Below are 24,719 nucleotides of genomic sequence, written 5' to 3' on the forward strand. Positions count from 1 at the left end.
CCCCCCACGCCTCTGCAGTATCCTGCTCCTCCCATGTGCTCGGCGCTGCGTGGTGCTTTTTCCCGCGCTGCTTTCTGCGCACAGGGCTCCCCCACCCCGCCGAGCACTGCGCAGTGCGACCCCTCCGAGAGACGCGCGACTCGAGTCCCACAGCGTGGTTACCTCGCAGGCAGTAGGAGGGCAGCGCGCCGCAGCGCAGGGGCCGTGGATGGGGGCGGGGCGTGACTGTAAGGGGGGCGGCTCGGGGGTGGGGCGCACGGGCGCGGCTGTAGCAGCTGCTCTTTGCCCACAGAGGAGGCGGGGACGCACATGCGCACTGTGTCCATTCCACAGTCCGGCTGCGGCTGCTGCTTCCCCTGTCACAGCAGCCCGGGGCCGCTTCCCCCACAGTCCTCTCGTGCTGCTGCTGCTGCCGGGCCCGGCTCCCGCGGACTCTGCTCGCCGCTGTGTCATCTGCGGGCGGGCGGGCGTTAGCCAACGTCCCCGCGCTCTCTCCTCGGCAGCGGGCTCCTGCGGCCGGCCGGGGCGAGCCCGAGGGAACGAGTCCGGGCGCAGCGGCCGGTCCTTGGCTGGGCGAGGTGGAGGTGCCGGTGAACTAGAGATGGAGCCCGGGAGCCTCGGCGCGGAGCAGGGCGCCTCTCTCCCGGGGCCCGCCGAGGAGCTGGGGGCGCTGCTGGGCCAGGATGCCGCGCTGCCGCAGCTGAGCGGCGGGGAGCTGGACCGGGAGCTGGAGTCCAAAAGTGACCTGGTGAGACTGGGTTTGTGCCCCCCCTCCTCCCGGGATAACGCTCTGCGTGAGGCGAAGCTTGGGCCGCTGGGAGAGCCCTGACTGGGTGGGGGCCCGTGTGGAAAGGAGAGGCTCGGGCTGTATGTTTACTTCCACTTACATCTGCTGCTTTTCGTGTCGCGTTCACGCCTGTAAAAGGTTTGGGGCTGGTCTAAGCCACACGACTCTTCATAGCTGTTCTGTTGACTTGTGTGTGCGTCTAGGGTACTACTCTGTGCTGTGGGGTTGGTAATGCCAATGGCGTGTTGTTATCCACAGTGGGCCCAGGATACTTGAGAGAGGTAGGTGGTGGGTGACTGGACGTCTTCTGTTGGTGCAAGACCCAAGCTTTCAATCCCCACAGTGCTGCTTCAAGTCTGGGAAAGGAACTCAGAGTGTCACAGCTAGATACAAAGTCGAACAGAGTCTCAGTTTAGCGTAAGTTTCAAGGAACTGCTAAAGGTGAAGTAGTGATTTTACTGCCCAACACTACTATTGTGTGCACTCAGCACTTCCCAGTACTGTGCCTTCACATGTCTTGTGTTACTGATCTGGTGGACTAATGGCTAGGGCACTGAACAGGTCAGGGGTTCAAGTTGTCTTCCCAGCTGTGCTAATAACTAGTTTTGTGAACTTTTGAAGGTCACTATACCTTTCTGTGCCTCGATTTTCTCATCTGAAAATGAGCTGGAGGAGGATGGGGTGGCTTCCGGGAAGCAGAAAGCATGTTCCTGCAGCTCCTAGAGGGGAGGGAAAGCCAGGGAAGCTCAGTGCAGTGCCCCTCCCATGAGTGCCGGCTCTGCAGCTCCTATTGGCTGGGAAGCGCAGCCAATGGGAGCTGCGGGGGTGGTGCCTGCAGGCATGGGCAGTGCACAGAGCCCCCTGGTCCATCTGCCTAGGAGCTGCAGGGACATGCCATCTGCTTCTGGGGAGCCCCCTTGAAGTAAGCACCACCCTGCACACCTGCCCCAGCCCTGAGCTCCCTCCCACACCCAATCTGCTACTATTGCTTGCCCAGGGGTTGTCTGGCTCGAACAGCCCCGAGCCAGCTGCATGGCCACTGAAGAAGTCACAGAAGTAACGGAATCCATGACCTCTGTGACAGACACGCAGCCTTAATTATGACTCTAGTATGATGCATTTTAATAATTTTTTTCATTTTAACTTTTAAAATATATTGTTAGTGCTTATATGTGGGTGGCAATAGGGAGTGCCAAAGCTGCCATTTGTACTGGATTGCCAAACTGTTATTAAAAAATAAATCTAAGAAATGTTACAAATGATTCCATTTCAGTGTACAAACCAGTTATCTACAGAGGATAAGTTCAGTTTACTTTTGTTTAATTGCATTAACAGTTGTTAACATATGGCCAAGGGGACAGTGTCAACTTGGAAATAACATTTGTCTTAAAACACCATAATTATAAGGAACACTTACAGTAATTAAAGTTTTGAGAGAAATCTCTTCAGTGTATTACTTTTTGTGCATTTGATAAAGTATGTGTACTCACATTCACTGTTCTGGTGGTAGGCAAAGGGAAAAATGACTAGCTGAAAAGCTCTTTTTAAACATCCCCAAGGAAGCAGAACAAAGTTAAGGATTTAAAATAAATATTTGGCCATACTACTCAAAGTTACTGTAAGAAACTGGAATTTCTTGATGAAAAATTGCTCAGGGTAAAAGTTGATTCAAGAGTGTCTGCCATATTCCCACTCCTAGGATGTGACCCAGATGCTGCTGGTCTTTAGATTCCTTCTAGAATAGGTCTGCCCAGTGTGTAAAATCAGGATAAGTCTTCCACCTGGTCTGTCTTGTCTATTTAGATTTAAGTTGAAGTAGGAACTCTCTCTCTCTTAGGGCTTGTCTACATGGTGAAATTTGCTGGCATAACTATATGCCAGTATAACTCCCTATGTGGACATTAATTCTGGAGTGAGCATTCACATGAAGAGTTGTCAGTACAACTATACCAATAGAAATATACTTGTATAACTATAGGGCAGAGGTTCCCAAATTTTTCTTATTGAGTATCCCCTTCCAGATCTGCCAGCGTACCCCCTGCCCTTCTCATCACTGACACTTTGTTCTTCTTAACACTACCTGTCTTTAGCCATCTGTCCATATTTCACTGTTACATACAGATGGAGTTATACCCTGACATATACAACTGAAAAAAATTGCCCTGAATAAGTTCTGAGCTCAGTTAAACTGGACAGTTGCTGGTCAACTGAATCCATGCTGTACGATGATTGGAGGTGAGGGTTCTGTATGTCAGCATCTCTGTGTTCTCACTGGTACATCTTGAAGTAAATTAACTACTGTATTTAATATAACAAATTCTCACAGAATTTTAAAGCTTTGTCTGAGTAACATATTATGAAAATACAATAAATAAAATCTGCCACTACACAATTTCTTCCATGTATTCCCCAGAGATGTCTCACGTCTCACAGTTTGTGAACACCTGCTTTAGTGTGTGAGTAATACCTAACACAACAGGGGCATGATCTAAGTTGGAGCCTCTAGATACAGTAGAATCCCTAGTTTACAAACTAGTTTTCAAGGAGTTAATGAAATAAAGCTAATAATTGAACATCTTAATTACAGTAGGTATGGCACACTGGATTGCTTTCTTGTCCTTCAAACCACTGCAAAGCAATTTTGAGTGCATTGAAGGCACCTGACTCTGAAGGTACAGCAGAACCTCAAAGTTATGAACACCTCAGGAATGGAGGTTGTTCATAATACTGAACAAAACGTTTTGGTGGTTCTTTCAAAAGTTTACAACTGAACATTGACTTAATATAGCTTTGAAACTTTACTATGCAGAAGAAAAATGCTGCCTTCCCTTTATTTTTTAGTTGTTTATGGTTAACCACAGTACTGTACTATTTTGTTTTTTTTTGTTTTTTGTCTCTGCCACTGCTTGATTGTGTGCTTCTGGTTCCAACTGAAGTGTGTGACTGACTGGTCAGTTCGTAACTGTGGTGTTTGTAACTCTGAGGTTCTACTCCAGTCTACCTTCAGAAAGTTGCTAAATGAAGTACATTCTGAGTTGGTGAAAAAATGTGTTTGGAAGATGGAATAATGAGGCTTAACTCCAATCTGTTTTTTTTTTTTTTTATTTAGATAGATGACAAAGAGTTTGATATTCCCCAGGTTGATACCCCTCCAACACTGGAAAGCATATTAAATGAGGTGAGTAGCTTTTTAAAAGTTAAGAAATCCTGTCATATATGGTAGTGTTCCAAAATATGGAAACAGAATTGTTCATATTAATAAATTATCTCTAAATGATGATGAAATGGAATATTTTGTCTTTCTGCAGTTGGCAAAATACACACACTGTGTAGTAATTATTCTGAACAGTGTGATATATTTAGATCTTGTGTTTTCTACTGGGATGATGTCATCTTATATTTCTAAGATGTATTTTTAAAAAATACTTGTATTTTTAGAAAATATTTACAGGTAGGTAGATACACAATTGGGCATACTTGTGAATAAATACGTAGCCACAGAACACTAGATATGTAGGTAAATGTTATACATGGATAAATACAGTTCGATACAATATTGTGTTGTCATTTGATACACATCAAAGACTACTCTTGTAGTGTTGTTATATCTAGGCACCAAAATATTGTTTGTGTGCCCTCTGTGTATATGCAAAGTGTGTGTTCGTGTGGCATGTATTATACATCAGTGCGTGTTGCAGCAATTAATTGATGAGTAGGGCAGGTTCATTTATATCTGAATTTTTTTGTATGTTTTTCAGTATGTAGATTACCGCACACATAACTCTGGTTGTGACAACAATCTTTCTGCCTTTCCCTTACAAGAACAAGACTCTTTGTTTTTAAAAATTATTTCCACCCTTCCCCCCCCCCCCCCCACCTTCAAATATTTAAAAAATGGAGCCACATTATGTTTCCTGAAGGTCTAGAGCCAAGGCATACTCTGTGACTTAGTTTTAGGTAATTTTGTTTTTACAGTGGATCTCTGTAGTGCCTCTGGCCTTACTTTGACATACAGCTTCCTAGATTTATCCTCAAGATCAGTGGCTCAGTTTGGTTTAGTGTTTTGTTTTTATGTACTTAGATTAATAGGTTTTAAGGCCAGAAGGGAGCATTGTGATAATCTAATCTGCTACATGACACAAGCCAGAGAATTTCACCCAGTGATCCATGCATGAAACCCTATAGCTTTTGGTTGAACTAGTGCATCTCTCTTTAGAAAAGTGCCCATTCTTGATATTCAGGACTACAAGTGGTCGAGAATTTACCACCCCCCCTTAATAATCTGTTTGTCTTTAATTATTTACCTATAAGAATTGGCTTCTTATTTCCACTTTGAACATTGACTGCACATTCTAGACTCTGGCCCCCACATCTTCTGAGAATCAGTCCCTGTCAGACTCCAGCTGTGGGGATCTCTACTAGTAATACAGGTACTCCAAGAAAAACTGGTTACCCCTTGTAACTGGCATCCTTGACTCTCTATATGTTCTAAGGTCTGAATGTTTGGTGCAAGTGAGCATGACCTTGGCACCAACAGCCTGAGAATTCCTGGAGATGAGTCGTCTCCAATCTGTCTTGTCTGTCATGTTTACCGAATTGTTGCTTTTCTTTCAGACTGATGATGAAGAGGAGTCTTTTGTTCTTGAGGATCCCTCTCTTTTAAACATTGATAATATTGACACTCACTCGTATGACACATCTTCCTTGGCAAGCTCAGACAGTGGGGACAGGACGCACTTGAAAAGGTATCTGATAAGTTGGGCAGTTCTTTCTGACACCATCTTTCAGATTTAGATGTGTATCATGAATATTGGAACTGACTTATCATATTTCACTGGGCACCACACAACTACATTTTCTGACTGACACTCAAGTCTATTCAGTCCATGGGCTTAGTATGAGATCCAGTGGGGCAAGCTAGCAGGTATTGAATTGTAAATTAGAAATGTGGTCTACTATTCAAAAGACATTTAGAACAATCCCAAGCAAAGAACCACTCAAACTTCTGTGATGAAATATTTTTCTTCAAAAAGAACCAGTTTTCTCAATAAAAACCTAATCTTCCTGTTTTCTTAGTGGAAAAGAACCCACCATTAAGAGGAAAATCCCTCAGTATACTTCTGTCTAAACTCTGATAGGATCAAACCCCAGTGCAGGTGTTAAAAGTGGATGATGTGGACAAAGAAAAGTAATTCTGCCACAGGCTACTTCTTCTTAAGGGATCCACTAGACAGAAAGATAGACTTTTTGCACCATGGTTCTTTATATGCTGCAGTGGACTGAAAACTTGCAGAACCATGTACCAGAATCTAGACTTTCATGGCTTATTTTAAGTTTAAAAAATTACCTATTGTGGTTGTAAAGAAAACCCTTCCAAATGTGAACAGTGAATTTGTATGTAGACATCCTGAAACAATGTTTTTTTGAGAGTATGTGAACTGTTCCCTCTCTTCAGTAGAGTGTTAACTTAATCACAATTTAGAGGGCAACATTGATTATTTAACCAATTTAACGGCTGATTATTTGTACCAGATGTTCTAGCCCCACAATCCCAAACCACTCCCGGTTCCTTCTCTGGGGCCAAAAGTTCCAGCTGCCCCCTGAAAATTTGCACAGTGCAGTGGTTATTAATATAAGATTTGATGAAAAAACGATAGCTTGGGGCAAAATAAAATGATTTGAATGTGAAGTCAAATAAGACACAATGACATACTGATTATTTTCATAGGTAAAAACAAGTTTTTATCAAATTCGGTTTACCTGAAGTGCTGACGTATTATTTCCAGTTTTGCTGTACTGCAGAAACCAGAAGGCCTTGCTGCAAGCTTTAGGCCAAACTAACTGCAGGGTACGTGGATTTTGACAATAGCATTGGCCATACTAAAAAACTTAAGATTTTAAAAAATAGGAGCCTAACAAAGTCCACATGTGAGGTCCTAAATGTGTGGCCTCACTCACAGAAATGCTGAACACCCAGGAGTTCTCACAGAGGCCATTTTTGAAAATCTGTGTATATGTAAGAATTTACAATTAATCTATAGCATCACAATGACGCCCTGTGTCAATGGGCCTTTATTAGTACATTATACTGTAAATACAGTACATGAATTACATACAGCCCCCAGCTAAAACCTCTCCAGTGCATTATCAATGATCTACAACCTATCCTGGAAAACGATCCCTCACTCTCTCAGACCTTGGGAGGCAGGCTAGTCCTCACTTACAATCTCCCAACCTGAAGCAAATACTCACCAGCAACTACACACCACACCACAGAAACACCAATCCAGGAACCAATCCCTGTAGCAAACCTCGTTGTCTACTCTGTCCTCATATCTACTCTAGCGGCACCATCAGAGGACCCAGCCACATCATCAAGGGCTCATTCACCTGCACGTCTACTAATGTTATATATGCCATCATGTGCCAGCAATGCCCCTCTGCCATGTACATTGGCCAAACTGGACAGTCCCTACATAAAAGAATAAATGGACACAAATTGGACATCAGGAATGGTAACATACGAAAACCAGTAGGTGAACACATCAACCTCCCTGGACATTCTATAACAGATTTAAAAGTAACTATTCTTGAACAAAAAAACTTCGGAAACAGACTTCAATGAGAAACAGCAGAACTAAAATTCATTTGCAAATGTAACACCATTAATTTGGGCTTGAATAAGGATTGGGAGTCGCTGGCTCATTACAAAAACAGCTTTGCCTCTCCTGGAATTGACACCTCCTCATCAATTATTAGGAGTGGACTACATCCACCCTGATTGAATTGGCCCTGTCAACACAGGTTCTCCACTTGTGAGGTACTCCCTTCTTGAAAGCTTATGCCCAAATAAATCCATTAGTCTTTAAGGTACCACCGGACTCCTTGTTGTTTTTGTGGATACAGACTAACATGGCTACCCCCTGAGACTTGTAAATACAGTAACACTTTAATAAAATACACTTGAACTTGTTTATCGGGAAAAATAAGTTTCCAGTTTTACTGTTCTTGACTGGTTTAAAAACACTGTTAACTTTCAAATCAAATGAAACTGTTCAACCTAAGAGTTCAATTAAGTTTTAAAATCTGTGTTAATGCATAACACTGATAGTTAAGATTGCCTGGCTGTCCCTGTTCTAATGGGCCATGTTCAACTCCTTATAATTTCTCAAACTTTCACTTTTCAGGCACAACTTCCCACATCTAATCTCTGCCCGAGAGGTGATGGTTTTTTTTTTTTTTTAATTATTTTTTTAAATAATGAGCAAGAACGTTTCAGCCACTTTCAAATATGAAGTGTGAAAATAATCATTTGCAACTTTTTATTAATAGTTCTGATGCTTCAGTGTTTGGGAGGGAAATCATTTGAAATTGAGAACATTCTTAAAAGCTTGATATTGATCTTTTTGGAGGGCTGTTAATGTTTGGTCAAATTAAAGGGTTAACAAAAACAAAGCAGACACACTAACTTTTTAACAAGGCAGGTTTTGTATTAATGATCTCTTTCCCTTTTTGGTTTTGTGCTTGTGTTCATCAGAAAGTTGTATGTCAAGTGAGAAATCCATTCAAGTGCTTGTGGAATCTCACTTGATATACAAGTGCTTGTGGAAGATTCAACAAGCAAGGTAGGGCTCCAAACCTCACTCCATATCATTTGTGAAAATAAGTTCCTGCCTCTCTCACTGCATGGTTTGGATAGTGTGTGGTAAATTAGGTGATTGTAACCATTAGTAACTTTTTCGTATAAACTTAAATGCTGGGATTTATTCTGGACTAACAACATTTTTACTCTTTTTAGAAAGAAAAAACTTCCTGATTCTTTCTCTCTTCATGGATCGGTTGTCCGTCTTTCTCTTCTGAAAGGAATTTCTGCCCAAATAGTATCTGCTGCAGTAAGTGTTTTATTCCTTCAGTGAAATAATCGATCGAGTTACAATGAACAGGAACGAGAATATAAATTAGTAAATAAAAACAGTACCTACTTTGGTAAGAACTTCATGTGTGGAGTTTGTCAGTTTCACACTGTGCGCTCTTATGTACAGAATATTACTTGAAGCTCTGAGCTTAATGATGAGGAAAAGGAGTGGTGCATTGAGTCAGGATAGCTGGTTTCTTGCAGTGCTCATCCACAGCCTCTGGAAGGAAAGTGAGTCACAAAGGAAATGGCTATTAAAGAATGCATCTCAAAGAAAAAGTTCAATGGAAATATAAACCTGTGTTCCAGTCCAGTCTAGTCACTACATCTAATTATAAAGAAAAGTAAATGGCTAAAGTGTTCTTAAATAAAGACAGATCAAGGAGGGAACTCCCTCATGACAATATTAATGATACAAAGACTGAAAATATCACCTTTTCATTAGGAAAAAAGTTTATGAACCACTGAAGGGGAGGGGGTAACTTTCTTGAAATCTCTGATTAACTAAATAGTAGGAAAGCTAGCTGTTGTGCTATCCAAATAAGCTTGCCTTACTGTCCTGAAACTTATTTGCAGTGTGTTTTGCCAAAAAAAAGAGTAGATTCTTTCAGCACTAGTTTGCTTCATTAAATGGATGACGATACTGAAACAGCTTATGGTCTGACTGATCCCTGCCCTTACAAGCTTCATTGGCTATAATGCATGCACCCACTTTTTCACAGTTGTTGTCAGATGGACTATATTAATTCTGACCTCAGTCTTGCCACGTAAAGAAAACACAGTATTGACTGTACTGCTACACTGACCCAGAGGAAATGTCTGTCTGAGATCAGAGTTGAAGCTGCTTGTTTTTGTGGATTCGAATGTGTGCCAAGTGGGAGGTTGTATATTGGAAATAAAAGGGAGTTTGTTTTGGTCGTGACTGTCATGCTGTCTGGAATGGCTCATGACTGAGTGCCTGCCTCAGGGCAGACTGTAAAAAGCAAGGCAGACACCCCAAACTAGGAGTATGTTCTGTAATTGTATGTCACCAATCAAGTCCCAAATGTGAACTCCCAAAGTACTTCAGTAGTTTTATAAGGGAATCTCAGCCAATCCCGTTAGATGTTCCAGTCTATCTTGCCACCAAGGCAAGCTGCGCTATGTGATAAATGATCACTTACACTAAACATCACAAATATATTCCAGGTTACTTTCAAGAGACCAATCACCCGGTAGATTTACATCCCAGGTCTCACACCAAAAGCAATGCTGGCAGCCAATTCTATAGTATGCTAACTAAAGGTTTATTAGCTAAGAAAAAGGAATGAGAGTTAGAGAGGCTAAAGTAGGTAAAAAATGTATGTACAGGTGAGTCACAGTCTGTAATTCCAAATGATAGCAGAGATGTAGTAATCTGCAGAGAGAATGATGGGTTGACTTCAGTGTACAAGAATTAGTACTTTCCTGTTAGTTTTTCATTTGGATTACACAAGGCTTCTTTCTTGTTTGATGGGTTATTTAGTTACAGGGATATATGCAATATAAATGTTTGCTATTACATTATAACAGGATACAGATAAGTGAAAACAATGCATGTAATATCCATTAGTTTTCATGAAGTTTAAACACCAAATACATTCTTATGCATTTAACTATCACTTCTGTATTAGTATAAATACAAGTGAATTGGTTAGCTTCCAGCTGTGAATTTGAAAGTTCTCAGCTGATGCCTAGGCTTTCGCATGATCTGGCACCTGGTCTGCTAGTGTTAGTGATGAGCCAGAGTGCATTGAGGTAGCAAGATTTAATTTTGTGGTAAAATATGTTAGTAATTATCCATGCAGATTCTACTTCTGGGGCATGTACACCCCATGTGCATGAAATCTGATTTAAAAAAAAAAATGTTGGCTGTGGCTCCTTGTGCCCTACTGGCTACTGTAGCAGAGGACGTAAATGGTAGGGCAGTCATAATCGCCGCTCAGTTCCATTGTGCCCTGGTTGGTAAGAAGGAAGGCTAGTATTGTCTGTGTCTTCAAGCAACAGTTTCTCCTATCTCACTTTGTGAACTCGTTTAGCTTTCTTAAACTTTGTTTTTGTATTACTTTATTTTTGTTCATCGTGGTGACTTCAAAGTCTCCCATCTTTAATACCCGCCCCTCATGCAACTCCACTTTGCCCACTAATGATGTGCACTGCAGATGTCTCACCTGCCCGGGAGAGGAACACAACAGAGCATTGCTTGATATGCTAAAAAGATTCTGAAGAACAGAGGCAAGGCTGTGCCATTCTTGATGGAGTTATCCATGCAACTGCAGTCTTCCCCCCCTCCCCCCCCCAAGAAGCCTGGGAAAGCTCAACTGCTCCTGTTCTCAGCACTGGCTAGCTGTGGTACCACCTCTACCTCTCATGCATTCTCCTCCCACAGATGGCATTCAGGCACCAATGAGCAGGAGAAAGAAGCACCACTGCAGTCAAGGCATCAGATGCAAATTTACCTTCCTTCCTTGAGTATGAGACTCAGATCTTCTCAGGTTCCCTCTGCTAGGAAGTGCAGCCTCAAGCCTTTTGCTGGTGCCTTGGCATCAACAACTCCTTCATTCCAAAAGGACTGTAGTGCTTCTGGCATGGTGTCTGCACTGTGTGCTCTAGCACCAAGACCCTTGATGACTACCACCTACCATGTCACTGAGCACTTCCTTGGCACTGCTGCCTACTTGGTATCTGGTACCATCCTGGTACTAGTGTAACTTTTCATCGATCTGGTACCAGAGTCTCCTCTCTTGGACCATTTTGAGAGACGTCTTGTATCAGCCATCTACTTTGGCTTTATTCCTTATGTTACCATGCAGACCTGATAGTCTGGGCAGGATTGCCCCTCTCATAGAATCATAGAATTCAAGATCAGAAGGGACCATTATGATCATCTAGTCTGACCTCCTGCAAGATGCAGGCCACATAAGCCGATCCACCCACTCCTGAACTAATTCTCTCCCTTGACTCTGCTGTTGAATGCTCCAAATCATGATTTAAAGACTTCAAGTAGCAGATAATCCACCAGCAAGCGACCCCGCCCTATGCTTCGGAGGAAGGCGAAAAACCTCCAGAGCCACTGCCAATCTACCCTGGAGGAAAATTCCTTCCCGACCCCAAATATGGCGATCAGCTGAACCCCGAGCATGTGGGCAAGACTCTCCAGCCAGACCCTCTGGAAAAGGCTAACAATATCCCAACATTGACCCTTTGTACTAATTACCAGTGTGGCACGTTATTGACCTATTGACTAAACCCATTATCCTATCATACCATCCCCTCCATAAACTTATCCAGCTTAATCTTAAAGTCATGGAGGTCCTTCGCCCCCACTGTTTCCCTCGGTAGGCTGTTCCAGAATTGCACTCCTCTGATGGTTAGAAACCTTCGTCTAATTTCAAGCCTAAATTTCCTGACTGACAATTTATATCCGTTTGTCCTCATGTCCACATTAGTACTGAGCTGAAATAATTCCTCTCCTTCCCTGGTATTTATCCCTCTGATATATTTAAAGAGTGCAATCAATCTCCTCTTATCCTTCTTTTGGTTAAGGAAAACAAACCGAGCTCCTCAAGTCTCCTTTCATACGACAGGCTTTCCGTTCCTCGGATCATTCTAGTGGCCCTTCTTTGTACCCGTTCCAGTTTGAATTCATCCTTCTTAAACATGGGAGACCAAAACTGCACACACTACTCCAAATGAGGTCTCACCAACACCTTGTATAACGGGACTAGCACCTCCTTATCTCTACTAGAAATACCTCGCCTAATGCATCCCAAGACCGCATTAGCCTTTTTAACGGCCACATCACATTGCCTACTCATAGTCATCCTACGATCAACCAGGACTCCTAGGTCCTTCTCCTCCTCCGTTACTTCCAACTGGTGCGTCCCCAGCTTATAACTAAAATTCTTGTTAGTCATCCCTAAATGCATAACCTTATACTTCTCATTATTGAATTTCATCCTGTTACTAATACTCCAGTTTACAAGGTCATCCAAATCTCCCTGGAGGATATCCCGATCCTTTTCCGAATTGGCAATACCTCCCAACTTGGTGTCATCCGCAAACTTTATCAGCCCACTCCTACTTTTGGTTCCGAGGTCAGCAATAAATAGATTAAATAAAATCGGACCCAAAACTGAACCTTGAGGAACTCCACTGGTAACCCCCCTCCATCCCGACAGATCACCCTTCAATACGACCCTCTGCAGTCTCCCCTTTAACCAGCTCCTTATCCACCTCTGGATTTTCATTTCGATCCCCATCTTTTCCAATTTAACCAGCAATTCCTCATGCGGTACCGTATCAAACGCCTTACTGAAATCAAGATATATTAGATCCACTGCATTTCCCTTGTCTAAAAAATCTGTTTCCTTCTCAAAGAAGGAGATCAGGTTAGTTTGGCACGATCTGCCTTTCGTAAAACCATGCTGTAATTTGTCCCAGTTGCCATCGGCCTCAAGGTCCGTAACCACTCTCTCCTTTAAAATTTTTTCCATGACTTTGCATACTACAGATGTTAAACTAACAGGCCTGTAGTTACCTGGGTCACTTTTTTCCCCTTCTTGAATATAGGAACTACATTAGCTAATCTCCAGTCAAACGGTACAACCCCCGAGTTTAGAGATTTATTAAAAGTCATCGCTAACGGGCTTGCAATTTCACTCGCTAATTCCCTTAATATTCTAGGATGAAGATTATCCGGGCCCCCTGATTTACTTCCGTTAAGCTGTTCAAGTTTGGCTTCTACCTCAGATACTGTAATGTCTACCCCCATATCTTCATTCCCGTCAGTCCCTCTACCACTATTCCTTAGCCCTTCATTAGCCTCATTAAAGACCGAGGCAAAATATTTGTTTAGATATTATGCCATGCCAACATTATCCCTAATCTCCACTCTGTTTAAAGTTTTAAGCGGTCCCACTTCTTCCTTCTTGGTTTTCTTCCTATTTATATGGCTAAAAAACCTTTTGCTATTGGTTTTAATCCCCTTCGCTAGGTCCATCTCCACCCAGCTCTTTGCCTTTCTCACTGCTTCCCTACACCCTCTGACCTCAATAAGGTAGGTTTCTTTGCTGATCCCTCCCATTTTCCAGTCCTTGTACGCTTTCTGTTTTTTCTTAATCACCCCTCTGAGACGCTTGCTCATCCAGCTCGGTCTAAAATTGCTACCTACAAACTGTTTTCCCTTTCTCGGGATACAGGCCTCTGACAGCTCCTGCAACTTCAACCTGAAGTAACCCCAGGCGTCTTCCGCCTTTAGATCCCTAAATATGTTAGTCCAATCCACTTCCCTAACTAGTCGCCTTAATTTAGTAAAGTTAGCCCTTTTGAAATCGTAAACCTTAGTCTCAGATGCAATTTTGTTTATCCTTCCATTTATTTTGAAACGAATTAGCTCATGATCACTCGAGCCAAGGTTGTCCCCTACAACTATTTCCTCAACAAGGTCCTCGTTACTCACCAAAATCAGATCTAAAATGGCATCCCCCCTCGTCAGTTCAGCAACTACCTGATGAAGGAATTCATCAGCTATCACGTCTAGGAAAAGCTGAGCCCTATTATTATTACTAGCATTTGTTTCCCAGTCTATATCCGGGAAGTTAAAGTCTCCCATGATCATACAGTTCCTATTAGTATTTACCTCCTTAAAAACATTAAAGAGCTCTCTATCCATATCCAGGCTAGATCCCGGCGGTCTATAGCACACCCCAATCACTATCCCAGGGGACGCTCTAGTAGTTTTCTTCCCCAATGTCACCATTGCCCAAACAGACTCCGTATTATCCATTGCATTGCTAGTTATTTCGTTACATTTCACCTCATTATTGACATACAATGCTACTCCCCCACCTTTACCTTTGTTTCGGTCTTTCCTAAACAGCACATACCCTTCCATACCTGTACTCCAGTCATGGCTACTGTTCCACCATGTTTCGGTTATTCCTATGATATCCGGTTTCAATTCTCGGACCAGGAGCTCCAGTTCCTCCATTTTGTTACCTAAGCTTCTCGCATTGGTGAACAAACATCCTAATTTTTGCTGTTTGGCTCCTTTCACCCTTTTCACCCAACTTGGTAGGGACACAGTACTACCAGTATGACCTGTCGGTCTAGTATCCATCCCCCCCCTCTTCCTTATACCTAACCCTCCCCCTCTGGCTATATCTGTTGTTATCCTGTTGTTCTCACTCTCAATGTATAAATTTGGCGTGGAGAGTACCTGGACCTCTCCCAACCGTCTCCCCCCTCCTTATGGAGGAGACCAACTTTCTCCTGACCAGGAACCACCAACCTCCTCAATAAGCTTCCTTGTCTCTGGGTGAAGCTGTTGACATATCTTCAGTCTCAAGATGAGTTTAATTTTCCAGGATCTCCTCAAAGTTCTCAGCAATCCTTTTGGACATCCTATCTGAGATAATTCAGGAGGAAAAAAGGTAAATTGTTGGATGTTCTCCACATTGCAGAGTGGGCTGGATAGCAATGCCCATAAACGAGGGTGATCTTTTGCTGGTGAAAGAGATCTGACATACTCCCACCTCCATGCTACCCACCTCAAAGCAGATAGGAAATGCTAGTCCCCTGTGAGGTGATTTGAGGGTTTCTTCCAAAACCTGACACCTGGCTACTGGTGGTCCAGGAGAAATCTAAACAGCAAGGAGCACCAATGAATATGCCACAAGAGAAGGACCGTCCCAAGAATTGTACCTGTTTGTCCACAATATCTATTCTTGTAAGCCTCCAGTTGAGTGACTAATTAAAAAAAAAAATCAAGCTTCGAAAGCAAAACTTGATAAATTTTTTTATTCCCCTCTCCCCTCCTCCCCCTTTGAGAGTGAGTCTCAAACCTTCTGAACAACTTGCCACAGGAGAACACTAGGAGGAATGAGGACCTTGATGGTAGAGGTACAGCTGGCCACCATGACCTGCTTGGATATGGTGGCAGGGACCATGGCATCTGGCATTACCATGAGACCTGCTTCCTGGATCCAGATGCCTGAAATCCAATGGGAGGTCAAAACCACTATAGAGAACCTCCTATTTTGAGGTGACCTTCTTTCTCCCTTTACACTCTCTTCCACGCCCCCCCAACACTACAGTCAAAACATCAGTCTTAAGGGTAATAAGGCGACTCTTCAACCGTTGGGCCTTTGTGTTCCCACATCGTGTTTTTACTTCACAGAGAAAGCAGCCCTACTACAAGTGAAAATCCAAGTCACAGTCTTACACATAACTGGTTTTCTGAGCCTCCATGCAAGAGACAGAGGTTCCTCAGACCTTGCTCAGTCCTCCTCCATCTCTTGTGCTGCACCTCCTTAAAGAACTGGTTTTGATATGAGTGAGAGCCTGGCAGAACATTTTATGGTTTGTCCTTTCCCCATCTACCCCTTTGAGAACCCTCTTCTTGAGGAACTGGATGAGAATAACCTCAGACCAGTGGGTCCTCAGGGTAGTAAGTCAAGGGTATTCCATTCAGTTTCTGCCTATCCCATTCCCCATCTCCTTTCAGGGACCATTCTTACAAGTGTCTTTTTTTTAGTTTGGAGAACAATTTATATGAGCTCCAGTGGACTGCAAGTCTTCAAGAGCTTATCAAATGAACAGTGCCTTCCAACCATGGTCGATTCTATCAACCAACTCTGAAAGCATCCCAGAACACCAGCGAAGTCGTGTCTTAAACTCATGGGACATATGGAAGTGTGTACTTATGTTGCACAGCATGCCAGACGTCACCTCTAGCTGCTAGAAAGCTGGTTGAAATCAGTATATCCACCCAGAAAATGCAGCATGGACCAGCTTATCACTGTCCCTGTAGAAGTCCCCATCTTTTATTTAAACTGGTGTACAGATCCATTCCAAGTGTGCAGTAAAGTTCCACACTCTCTCCGTTGCCACCAAGATAATAACAGATGCTTCCATTTTGTAGCTGGGAGCTCATCTCAGCCATTTAAAAGCCCAAGGAAAAGTCACTGTTTGAGAGCTTGCTGCATATGAACGTACTGGAGTTCAGGGCAATGTGATTCGCCTGCAAGGCTTTCTTTCCTCTTCTCTAGTGTTTCCCTGTCCACATCACTGATGATGACATCACTGTGAATTACTACACCAACGTACAGAGAGGGGCAAAGTCCTCTCCACTCTGCCAGGAAGTGCTGCATCTGTTGGAATGGTGCTTAGTCTGCCAAATCACATGAGTCTATCCACCTTCCTGGCCTGTGAAACACTTTGGCAGATTGTCTCAACAGGACTTCCAAAAGAGTTACTAATGGTTCCTCAGCAATTCTGTTCTACACAGCATCTTTCTGAAGTGGGGATAGCTGTCGATGGGTCTATTTGTGATGTACAAGAACAGCAAGTGTTTGGCATTCTGCTCATGGGAGGGTGGGGAGTAGGCCCAGGTTTTCAGATGGATGCATTTCTCCTCCTATGGACTACACAGCTCCTCTGTACTTTAGTGCATGTTCACATAATCCCCAGAGTCCTCAGGAAACTCAGGCAGGGGACTTGGGCTGTGTCATCTTGATAGCCCCAGCAAGACCCAGACAGTTTTGGTTCTCAGATCTGGTGAGCTTTTGTGGACGCACCCATAACCCTACCTCTCCTCTCCAACATACTCTCTCAAAATCAGGGCTGGATACTGCACCTGAACCTGGCCTCACTGCAGCTGACTTTGTGGATGCTGGTTGGATTAACCCCCCTAGAGAGAGAGTTCATCTGAGGTCCAGGAGATCTTCCTACAGAGCAGGAAGCCCTCTACCAGACTCACTTATGCTGCAAAGTGGAAAAGATTTTCCATCTGGGCTTGGGTAGGGTACATGTGGTGGCCATCTCTGCAGATGACCCATGGGTGCTGGGTTACATTTTTTTTTTTTTTTTTTTTATAATTGGAGATATACCAATCTCCTAGAACTGGAAGGGACCTTGAAAGGTCATCTAGTCCAGCCCCCTGCCTTCACTAGCAGGACCAATTTTTGCCCCAGATCCCTAAGTGGCCCCCTCAAGGATTGAACTCACAACCCTGGGTTTAGCAGGCCAATGCTAAACCACTGAGCTATCCCTCCCCCCATTGTTTGTTCACCCTACGGTATCAAAATTTCTCAGGGTTTCCCACATTTTCACCCCAGTCAAGGAGCCTCCTCCTTCCTGGGATTGCAACCTGGTTCTAAGTGGTCTGATGGGGAACCCTCTTTGAACCCATGGCAACCTGCTGTCTGTACCTTATGTTCACACAGATGCCATGACCTGCTCTACATCCCTGCTAATCTGTGTCCCACTTTCTGGGATTCTTATTGGCAAAGGAACTGAGTGGTGGTTGAGGCTGCCCTGCCTTTTAAGCCCCATCTCTAAGGGGCACAGGTGTAGCCACAAAGGATATTGCTATTAAAAAATAATACAATCTCACATGCATGGGGCGCATGCGTGGCAAGAGTAGAATTGATATGGACAATGCATCTCAAAGAACCATAGGGTAAGTCACGGTTCTTTTAATTTAGTTTGGCTTGAATCTTAATGCTGCTGCAGCTGGTGATTTCTCAAGTTCTATTAAATTACAATACATTAATAAGAAATGCAGTTGAACAACCTTAACTTAAATTGAATATTTTTTGTGTGGCAGGCTAAAGCTAATTGTGTATCTTGATATATTTTCTTTGGAGTGAGTGAAAATAACCCTCTTCACTTGTGTGTGAAGTTTCCCATGGAATCATGGGGTTCCATAGCTATTCCCACAGCTTGTCTCCTGCCTTTTGTGGGACAGTTCCACAGGGAGGTTCACACCATGCTGCTGATGTAGTGTCCTCCTCATTGTAGTGTTGGTGCTGCTGTTAGAGCACTGTGTGTATGAGAGGCAGCACAGAGCGATCCTCCCATCAGTACGGCTGCACCTTTGAGCAGAAATGTACACAGGGAAGGAGCCCTTCCTCCTTTTACTTTATCAATAATGACTTTTCTGTCACTGCAGGACAAAGTGGATGCTGGTTTACCTACTGCAATAGTAAGTACTGAAAGAACTGTAAAATACAGTATGGTGAATCTTCCTGTTACATCTGTGGTCCATCCCTTGTACTCCATAGTGCAGTGTTGAAATGTTGACATTTTCATCTTCTGCCTTCTCCCAGAAGGTGGCATTGATTCACACTCAGAATCTTAAGCACGCAGGGCAGAAGGAGTAGTCTGAGACACTTCACTTTTAGCAGTGGAGTTCTACCCTCTTCTCTCACCCCCCACTATTCTCATATAGAGGGCAATGTCTTTGGGAAGCTTCTGTTGATCACTTGTCCCACAAGTTTCTGCCTTTTTTCAGATCATGACCAAGGCTTGTTACTTAGGCTACAGCTACACTACTGAGCTTAGTGGCGCAGCTGCTAGTGCAGACACTCTAAGTCGATGGGAGAGAGCTCTCCCGCCAACATAGTGCTATCCACAGCGGTGCTTAGGTTTGTGTAACTTGTGTTGCTCAAGGCGGTGGCTTATTCACATCCTTGAGCGATATAACTTATACAGCTTAAGCTGTAGTGTATACGTGAACTTACGCACTAACATTTTCCCATTGTATGTGATGTAAAAGCCTGGCAAATGTCAATGCCAAGTTTCCTGTGAGATTTCCTCCCTACCAGTCATTACTTTGACTGAAATAAATAATTAGGGGTACGATTTTGTCATGGAAATTTTTAGTAAAAGTCAGGGACAGGTCATGGACAAAAAAAAAAATCACAAAGTCGTGAGCTGTCCCTGACTTTTACTAAAAATATCCCTGACAAAATGAGGAGGGTCCAGCACCCTGCCCCTCCCCCCCAGCTGCAGTGGCTGGGAGCTGTGTGGGGGGGTCCCCCTGCAGGGCTGGAGCTGGGTGGGATCCCTTCATCACCCTGTGGGGCTAGGAGGTGTGGGGAGGGGGACCCTGCCAGTGATGGCAGCTGGGGAGCTGTGCCGGGCCCCCGCAGCCTCTGAGCAGCTCTGGGGTCCCTCTGCTGCCACCACAGATGTCTGAGAGCTGTGGAGGGGCCCTAGCTGCTCGCATTGACTAGGCAGCTTGGGGTCCCCCGATGTTACGGAGGTCACGGCCTCCTTGACATAATTGTAGCCTTAAAAATAATCCATTCATGGTATCTGTCCAAGGTCCTCCAACATCAAATAAGTGCCATACTGTAAACTGCATTCTATGTTGTTGTAGCCATGTTGGTCCCAGGATATTAGAGAGACAAGGTTGGTCAGGTAACATCTTTTATTGGACTAACTTTTGTTGGTGAGAGAGGGAAGCTTTCAACCTTACACAGATCATTTCTCGGTGTGAGCTCCAAAGTGTCCCTCTCTCACCAACACAGGTTGGTCCAATAAAAGATACTACCTCACACATTGTAAACTGTATAACATACTGGAAGCCAGTATGATCATAACCATCTTATAGCAACTCAAAAAAACCACAGCAAAAAACCTCCCACCACGCCTTGGTTAAAAACACTATTAAAGTTGTGGAGTCAAGCACTCCAGGTAGGAAACATCAGAATTAAGGTTGCCCATGGCTGAGGAATAAGGGAAATCAGTTTTTAAGAGAAATGCCATATTTAGGCTGCCTGTTCCTTAGAGAATCTTTGGTGTAAGTGTAACAGTTCATAGGGGTAGGGTGAACCAAAGAGATAAGTTCATGTGCAGTATTCTAATAATGTCTAAGGAAAAAAGAGAATCACTGAAATCCAGGTATACTATTTACAGAACAAATTGGAAATGTCTACTGTGTGTACGGGGACATGCATGTATATAAAACCTGAACTTAGAAGCTCCTGGTTTTCAAGCATTTTTTTATCTGCAATGTTTTCAAAGACACAAATATATATCTTTACAGCGTTTAACTATATTCCTGATTTTGGGGCACTTAAAGCCTTATCCAACTCCCCATTGAAGTCATTGGGAATTTTCTCTCTGTCAGTTGAACTGGGCCCTTTATGGGGATCAGAGAATTGCTGAGAGTGCACTCAAACTGTAATCTTTGGATATGAAAAACAGGAATGCACTCCTGTGTGAGACAACAGGAGAGATATTAACCTCACCTAGAGGAAATCTACTGTCTGTGTGGTTTTTTTCATCACCATGGTAGATGAATGTATTGAACTTGAAACAGGGTGGGGAAAATACAGCACTGTGCTCAAAGTAAGGAATGATGAGATAAATGACAGTCATTGAGATGTAAAATTATATTTTAATAGCAGTATTGTGATGGGTGGTTGATGCAGATATTTTGGATTGTATGCATTTGATACTTGTCTGTGGGAAGCTTGCTGTAATGTACACTGCTGTCTGTAGCTTTCTAAAATGGTTTTCCATTTGCTGATTAACTTTGACCAGCAGCGATAAAGATGCTGACTGGGCTTAAATCATGGACTTGTGGCAGTTTGACATTTCAAAATTTTAACTTTTTCTCCATGTTCTGTTCAGGCAGCGTCAAGTCTGATAGCAGTGGGGACTTCCCATGGTTTAGCATTAATTTTTGGTAAGTTAAAAATACCATTTTGGTCTCCAACATTCAAATGCCATTCTGAATTTCATATTTTAATATTTAATTTACCTATTAAATATTAATTCATTTAAGTAAAGAACTATAAAAAATACAAGGTCATAACCATGACAAACTCAACAGAAATCTCATAGGCCTTCTGGAATTGTTCTTATATTCTAGGCAATTGTTTTTATAGAAGTCTGTGATACTTAATGAAAATTCATCATTTTGGTTTAACAGAATATTAAGGAAATATAAACAAGATCAGCATAAATTTGTCATACGTTTATCATCTTTTGCTAGCATTTGTCCTAACTTTTCAAATAATAGATTCCTTGTTATCAGATCACATCCTGACTTAAATGTTGGCAGGACATGTTGAGTCTAACAATGTAATACGTTTCTTAGCTATTACAATTGCTGATTTATAATCTTAGTGGACTGACACTCAAGGTGAGAGAAATCTGCTATTGAATATTATTCTGGGCTGAGGATAAAATCAAACTTGAACAAGAATTGGTCCTACTTGTTATATACTCACTTAAATGTAAACTGTAATCAAAAAGCCAAATTTGCATGATTCACTTTCAGAGTGTGATACTTTTGAAGCTAGCAGAAGTGGTAGCACACAGTGCTCTATCCTCTCAATCATATCCAACCATACGAGTGGAAGTGTGTGTGTGTGTGTGTGTGTGTGTGTGGTGTTCTGAGGTACTAGTGGTGACTGGAGCATAGGACTGGGAGCCAGGAACTGCTGAGTTCTCATCCTGGCTGACCTTGGGAAGAACTGTTTGTGTGAGCCCCATATCATAGCTGGGAGATACTGCTAAGCATAATTCCCTGTCTTACAGAGATATTGTAAAGATCAGTTTACAGCAGTAGGATACAGTGCTTTGGACCTGTAAAGCTCTATATATGTGCAAACTACTTTGTTCCTCCTTTCTCGGTAAAGAAGAAAAGAGACACACAGTACAGAGAATGTGTTTCCATACACCCCCTCCAAAGCACAAAGGAAAAGACGGAAGCAATAGCTATAAAATCTCGGAACGGTATATATGTAATTGTAATACTGCTTCAAAAACATCCAATCATTTACAAACTCTTTAAGGCACATCAGAAACCTTGCTTTGATAAAGTGAGAGAAAGCTGTCTGTAAAACTACTGTATGGATTTTTAAAATGTAGAATTTGGACATTTAATGTTACATTAGGGCTTCTTCAGAGGTTTCTCCTCTGTTTACCATAGCTTCAGTATGATTGGCATGTCTTCTCTAAGTAAAACATTTCTTCTTCCATGATTCAAAATCCACATAATTGTGGACTTATAAATCATGTGCAACACTTTAAGACCTGTTCAAAACTCTAATAATAAATACATTAAAAAGTTTACAGTCTAAGCATTATTAAAACAGGTGTTATCTGGTTTGATGTTCAATGTCACAGTGGAACATGAAGATGATTGTTCGTGGATGCCTTGAGGCAGGCTCCAGAACATGAGAGGTGGCATGAAAGTGTTAATTATTCATTGATTCTAAGGCCAGAAGATGAGCATAATTGTTCTTAGCTGACCATTGCATTACCCCGGGCACAGAATTTCACCACATGATTTCTGCATTGAGCCCAATAAGTTGTGTTTGTACAGTATGTCTTTTAGAAATCAAGTTGGATGTCTTTAGCCTCCAAATGATGGACAGTTTACCACATTTCCTGGTAATGTGTTCTAGTGGCTAATAATCCCCATGGTTAAATATGCTGCTTATTTCCAGTGTGAAGTTTGCTGACTTCAGCTTCCTGCCATTTTTCTTGTTATGCCTTTGTCTGCTAGTTTAAAGGAGCCCTTTTTAGCGTCAGAAATCTTCTCCCTATGTAGGTGACATAGACTGGTCAAGTTGCCACTTAATCTTCACGTTGACAAGCTAAGTGGACTGAACTTCCTAAATCTTTTAGTGTTATGCAGGTTTTCCAGGCCTTAACTCATTCTTGTAGCTCCTCTTTGAACGCATTCCAGTTTTTCAGCATTCCTTTAGAGTGTGGACTCCAGAACTGGATACAGTATTGTTAGTAATGGTCTTGCCAATGCTGTATACAGAAGTAATATCTCCCTTTTACTTTCTATTCTAGGGGTGGGCAAACTATGGCCCATGGGCCTGATCCGGCCCCTCAGGGCTTTGGATCAGCCTGCGGTGTCGCTGGCACCATGTCCCTGCGGCCCCCGGGTGCGGGGGGCAGAGGGCTCCATGCATTGCCTCCAGGCACTGCCCTCTGCAGCTCCCATTAGCCGGGAAAGGGGGACCGTGGCCAATGGGAGCTTTGGGGGAGGTACCTGGAGGCATGGCAAGGGCAGCACATGTGGAGCCCTTCTCCACCCCCCCACCTCCCCCCCCCCCCGCAGGGGCCGCAGCGCTTCCGGGAGCAGCGCGGGGACAGGGACAGAGCAGGCATGCAGGGAGCCTGGCCCCGTGCGCGCCGCTGCCACCCTGGAGCTGCTTTACATAAGCAGCGCTGGGCCGGAGCCTGAACCCCTCCTGTACCCCGCCCTCCAACTCCCTGCCCTGAGCCCCCTGCCTGCACCTCACACCCCTATACATCCCAACCCCCTGCCCTGAGCCCCCTCATACACCCCGCACCTCCTCCCACACTCTGCACTCCTTCACACATCCCAACCCCCTGCCCTGGCCCTGCATTCAATTTCCCTACCCAGATGTGTCCCTCGGCCCAAAAAGTTTGCCCACCCCTGTTCTATTACCTAGTTTATATCTGTGACATTCCCCAGGGTACAATCTAGACAGATGGACAACTGTATCCCCTCAATTCTCCAACCTGGGGTATCTTTTACACTGCTTCACTCTGAGAGCAACCACTCCTGGTCTGTCCACACACAGCCTCCGGCATGTAAATCATCATCATTATCTTTTGTATGGCTTGGGTAGGTAGCAATAATTACAAATTTATATCTAAGTTTGATAGTCAGCACATTGCTGCAGCAGTGAGCTGGTGAATGTCCTTCAGGTTCCCGGCAAAAGGGCGAAGGGGACACTCAGATACGATGTGATCCATTGTTTGTGCCTGGTAACCACACTTGCATACAGGTGTTTGCCTCATTTTCCATTTAGAGGGTTTGTCCACATCTCCCATGAGATGTCCTGGCGAGATTCAGTCTGCACCAGTTTTTCTGACATAAATTTCGGAAAGATATAAATAACTCTGTTATACTGTGAGTGCTATAGCCATGAATTACACTGTGGATAACACAAGTAAACTCCCAGTCCCAGACCATCCAAAGAAATGTGCATCTTTTACTTCCCAGTACTCTCCTGGACAATACAAGCTCATATAAAGTCTGTCATTTCATTAACAGAAAATGATATGCACAAACCTTATCTAAAATGGAGTTCCCCAACCACTTCAATCCAAACACACACTGGTTTAGATAAAACAATAAAACAAGTTTATTAATTACAGAAAGATAGATTTTAAGTGATTTCACATAATAAGGCATAAAAGTCAGAATTG

General features: G+C 43.3%; 1 protein-coding gene across 2 annotated transcripts in view; it reads left to right on the forward strand.

Moving 5' to 3' along the window:
* The first annotated feature begins 316 nt into the window (after nucleotides 1-316).
* Nucleotides 317-24,719, forward strand: part of VPS8 (VPS8 subunit of CORVET complex) — a 253,480-nt gene continuing 229,077 nt past the window's right edge. For both annotated transcript variants that reach the window (XM_039488831.1, XM_039488832.1), the window contains exons 1-6: nucleotides 317-748; nucleotides 3,897-3,965; nucleotides 5,402-5,532; nucleotides 8,586-8,679; nucleotides 18,676-18,708; nucleotides 21,147-21,201. In XM_039488831.1, the coding sequence (XP_039344765.1) occupies nucleotides 602-748; nucleotides 3,897-3,965; nucleotides 5,402-5,532; nucleotides 8,586-8,679; nucleotides 18,676-18,708; nucleotides 21,147-21,201 (529 nt within the window). In that variant the 5' untranslated portion in view covers nucleotides 317-601. The remainder of the gene's footprint in view (nucleotides 749-3,896; nucleotides 3,966-5,401; nucleotides 5,533-8,585; nucleotides 8,680-18,675; nucleotides 18,709-21,146; nucleotides 21,202-24,719) is intronic.

Source organism: Mauremys reevesii, linkage group 9 (assembly GCF_016161935.1).
Source record: "Mauremys reevesii isolate NIE-2019 linkage group 9, ASM1616193v1, whole genome shotgun sequence".
Taxonomy (NCBI): domain Eukaryota; kingdom Metazoa; phylum Chordata; order Testudines; family Geoemydidae; genus Mauremys; species Mauremys reevesii.